Source organism: Glycine max, chromosome 16, assembly GCF_000004515.6.
Source record: "Glycine max cultivar Williams 82 chromosome 16, Glycine_max_v4.0, whole genome shotgun sequence".
In the NCBI taxonomy this organism is placed as follows: Eukaryota; Viridiplantae; Streptophyta; class Magnoliopsida; order Fabales; family Fabaceae; genus Glycine; species Glycine max.
Genome location: NC_038252.2, coordinates 19,001,840 through 19,005,324, shown reverse-complemented (window position 1 = coordinate 19,005,324; position 3,485 = coordinate 19,001,840). Strand labels below are relative to the sequence as shown.

The window sequence follows — 3,485 nt, the reverse complement described above, 5'->3', positions numbered from 1 at the left end:
ATTTTAATAACACGTGTGTATATAGACACAAACAGAATACACAATCAATGGAAATAAATAAAACTAACATTACTAATGAAAATAAATAAAACCAACAATACTCATGAAATGGGTTCATGTACAATATCTGTATATACATGGAATATCAATATAAAATATGTACATAAACTACGCCTGATCCGTGCGCCGCCTGCGTCTAGACCTAACATATACTAGATGGTCCTGTGTCACACTCCTGGCCAACTTGAGGCATTCTTCGATCACCTCATGTGTCGATGAGCCTGGCGTGACCACCCCTTGACTCAAATGGCGCTCCAACCTCTCAGCAAAGTCATCACAAACTTCCTGCTACATACAAAACAAACTGATTACACAATTTATTATGCAAATATTGAAGTAAATGACATAAATTATTAGTATTACTTACCGCTGCATGTCTAGGCTCCTCCGCAGATGTCGATGATGCTCCTGGCTCCGGCACGTGAGGGATATTCGTCTGCGGGGCCTGAGGGACGACTCGGGGCTGCGGGGCGTGACCATGAGGCAGAGGATCTAATGCATGGCCTGGTATCATGAAAGGATGCGAGATGCGGAATAACCAGTCCATGTAGTCACTGAAACACTGGCCTGGCACAACCCACACCTCACCTGCTGGAACGATATGATCCTCGTAGTGCATCCACCTGTCGTGTATATCATCATACGAGACCCATGAATCGACAGAAGGAGCAGGAATGGTCTGCGTGTATCCAAATTGCCGCACGACCCTCTCCGGTCGGTAATAAACAACAACAGGCCCCCAGCGCAAGAGACCGGAATAGCATGATCTAACGTGGAAGTCCCGGACCGATCGGTGCTCCCCATACGAGATCCAACAGACATCCGGAATCCGGAGTCGGTCCAGGTGCTCCCTGTATACCGGCATACGAATGCTCTTCACGGTCTTCTTGGTCGCAATCCACCTATACGCACACGAAGAATTCTCATCGTACTCCTGATCAGCAGTGGAGTCCACGACTGACGGAAAGTGCTCGTAAATCCAGCACTACAGATGTAACATCAAAATTATAAACAATAATAATGAAAGTGCAACAAAATTTAAAGTTGAACATTGTTGAGGCTGAATGAATGAAAAACATATTTGTTACCTGCAGCAGTGTGATGTAACCGCCAAGCTGTCGGTTGTGGCTTATAGATGCATCGTTCAGATGGTCGTACATATGCACCAAAGCAGCCACTCCCCAGGCATACCTCTCCGTCATACTGAGGTCACGAAGGGCCTCCAAGTAGACAACATGGACATTGGTTGCACTCTTGTTAGCAAACAGAGTGCAACCCAGAAGATGAAGAAGATATGTGTGAGCCGCAGCTATCTAATGGCCAGGCATCGACACTCATATATATCACATACCCATTGCAGGCGTACATACGGTCCACGACACTGGGCTGTCTCAGCCCTAGCGGACTCTGCAGAGACCATCAATAAGTCCACTAGTATCTAAACCGCATCATCCACGTGCAAAGGCTCAAAAGCATGTAAGTCGCCAATCACGGGAAGATGGAGAAACGAGGAGACGTCGTCCAACGTGATGGTGAGCTCTCCCACCGAGAGATGGAAACTAGACGTCTCCCGATGCCACCGCTCCACAAATGTGGACAAAAGTCCCCGATCACCGGTGTCTACCGAACACGCAATCAGAGGACTTAGTCCTGTACCAGCAACAAGTCCCTCAATGGCAGGGACAAGCCTGCCTAAACTATGGACCTTCCTCCCATGAGAGGATCGCTTCAATTCAGGACGCTCCTGAATTGAAGTATAAAGGAACGCAAAATTCGTTAAAATCATCATTTGAAGGAAAACTAATTTCAATCATAACAAGTAACTAAAAATAAATTTTATAAATACCTCTCTCGTCCATACGCTGCAAGCAACGTGATCCGCATATTGGGTCAACACGGATGGGTCGCTCGGACCACCCGGAAATCCCTCATGCTCATCCTCAGCAGCCTCTACCTGTGTCCGCAGGAATGTCTGCCACAATGTCCTCTACAGCAGCTGGTGCCTCCATCGGGTCATCCTGAACATCTGGCGCAGGGACCATTGGCTCATCGTGCGTCACAGTCACAGCAACTCGCTGCCTCCGTGCGGATGGAGTAGGCCGTCGACGCTGAGGAGCAGCATCGGAATCATCACGATTTCCTCTGCCCACACCTATGCCAGTAACCTGACCTAAGGCACGACCTAATCCTCTGGTCCTAACCATGATCTGCAAATGAGTACCACAAATTCAATCACCGATTTCATTCACTCAAAGTAATGCAAATTTCACGTGGTTGATCTGAACTACAATAAACTTGACCCTAATGATGATAGGCCTTCTCATCAACAAGTTTCGTATAATCTAGCCTTCATGTACACTTGTGGTTCATGACAAGTTTCGTATAAGCTAGCAAGTACCAAAGAATTGTTCTAGACATGGGAGTGATAAATATGTAAAGTTTGATGTTCATATTAATGATGATGAAGATAATTTGAGTGAACCAGATCAGACAGAGTTTGTGGGAACTTTTGTTAATTTGTTCCATGGACAAGGCCATAATATCAAAGTAACTAGTTTTAAGGTAGGGATATCGAAAGTGCTCGATTGTTTAGAAGCTGAAGAAGACGATGTTGTACTAGTTACTTTGGTGCCTAAGGTTGGAAAAGGAGATGTCATCATAGGAGGCATCAAAGTTGAGTTTATTCCAAAGTACAAGGATTAGTTTTGTTGTTATGTGTGCATCTCGAGGTCGTACACTTTCTTGGCTTGCCAAATTAACAACAAAGACTTGAAAGAAAATGTTAGCAAGATGGGTCAACAAAGCTAAGTCATTTTCAAATGTTCTGCTACCCTGAGAAACTTCTACTCATGATTTTACAAATGTTCTGCTACCCTGAGAAACATTATTTCATGCTAATATATCAATTGCTTTAAGTTGATCAAGTTTAAGTTCTTTAAGAAGTTTATTTTGTTTTAGTTATTTTTCAGGGTATGGATGGTGAATGGCAAAAAAAACCTTCTTAATTCTGCTTTGAGAATCAAGTTTGGCCCCAAAAGCTATCCCCGACCAGTCATTTTACCATATGATAATCGAAATAAAACAAATGGGTGAGAAAAGTTTAGAGACAGAGAATTTATCTAGTTCTAATGAGAGGACATGTCTTAAGCATAAGCTAAAACTTATCAATTCAAAATGTGTGTCATTTTAATGTTTTAGGGATGCAAAACAAAATGTGTTCCTCAATCAATGAGATGCAATTCTTGGAGAAACTTGGAACAATGACGATGGAACGATGATTAGAGCTAGGAAAGCTAAAACAATTAAGGAATTTGATGATAACTAATTTAAAGGGAGAACTTGGATACACACTATGTTCCTCAATCAATGAGATTCAATTCTTGGAGAAACTACATATTAATGCATTAGGTTATAATGAAGTGATT

At 43.1% G+C, this 3,485-nt stretch overlaps 2 protein-coding genes across 2 annotated transcripts; both read right to left on the bottom strand.

The window, feature by feature from the left end:
* Positions 1–168: 168 nt before the first annotated feature.
* On the bottom strand, positions 169–1,480 carry LOC102662338 (protein MAIN-LIKE 1-like). The gene is made up of 4 exons (XM_006599853.1): positions 1,412–1,480; positions 1,149–1,313; positions 428–1,045; positions 169–345 (listed from the first exon to the last, which is right to left on the bottom strand). Exons 1-4 carry the CDS (start codon positions 1,478–1,480, stop codon positions 169–171), a joined length of 1,029 nt encoding a protein of 342 aa, XP_006599916.1.
* Positions 1,481–1,498: 18 nt separating this feature from the next.
* LOC102662477 (protein MAIN-LIKE 1-like) lies at positions 1,499–2,264 on the bottom strand. The gene is made up of 3 exons (XM_006599854.1): positions 2,100–2,264; positions 1,907–2,014; positions 1,499–1,804 (listed from the first exon to the last, which is right to left on the bottom strand). The coding sequence occupies exons 1-3, from the start codon at positions 2,262–2,264 to the stop codon at positions 1,499–1,501; spliced, it is 579 nt and encodes a 192-aa protein (XP_006599917.1).
* Positions 2,265–3,485: the final 1,221 nt, after the last annotated feature.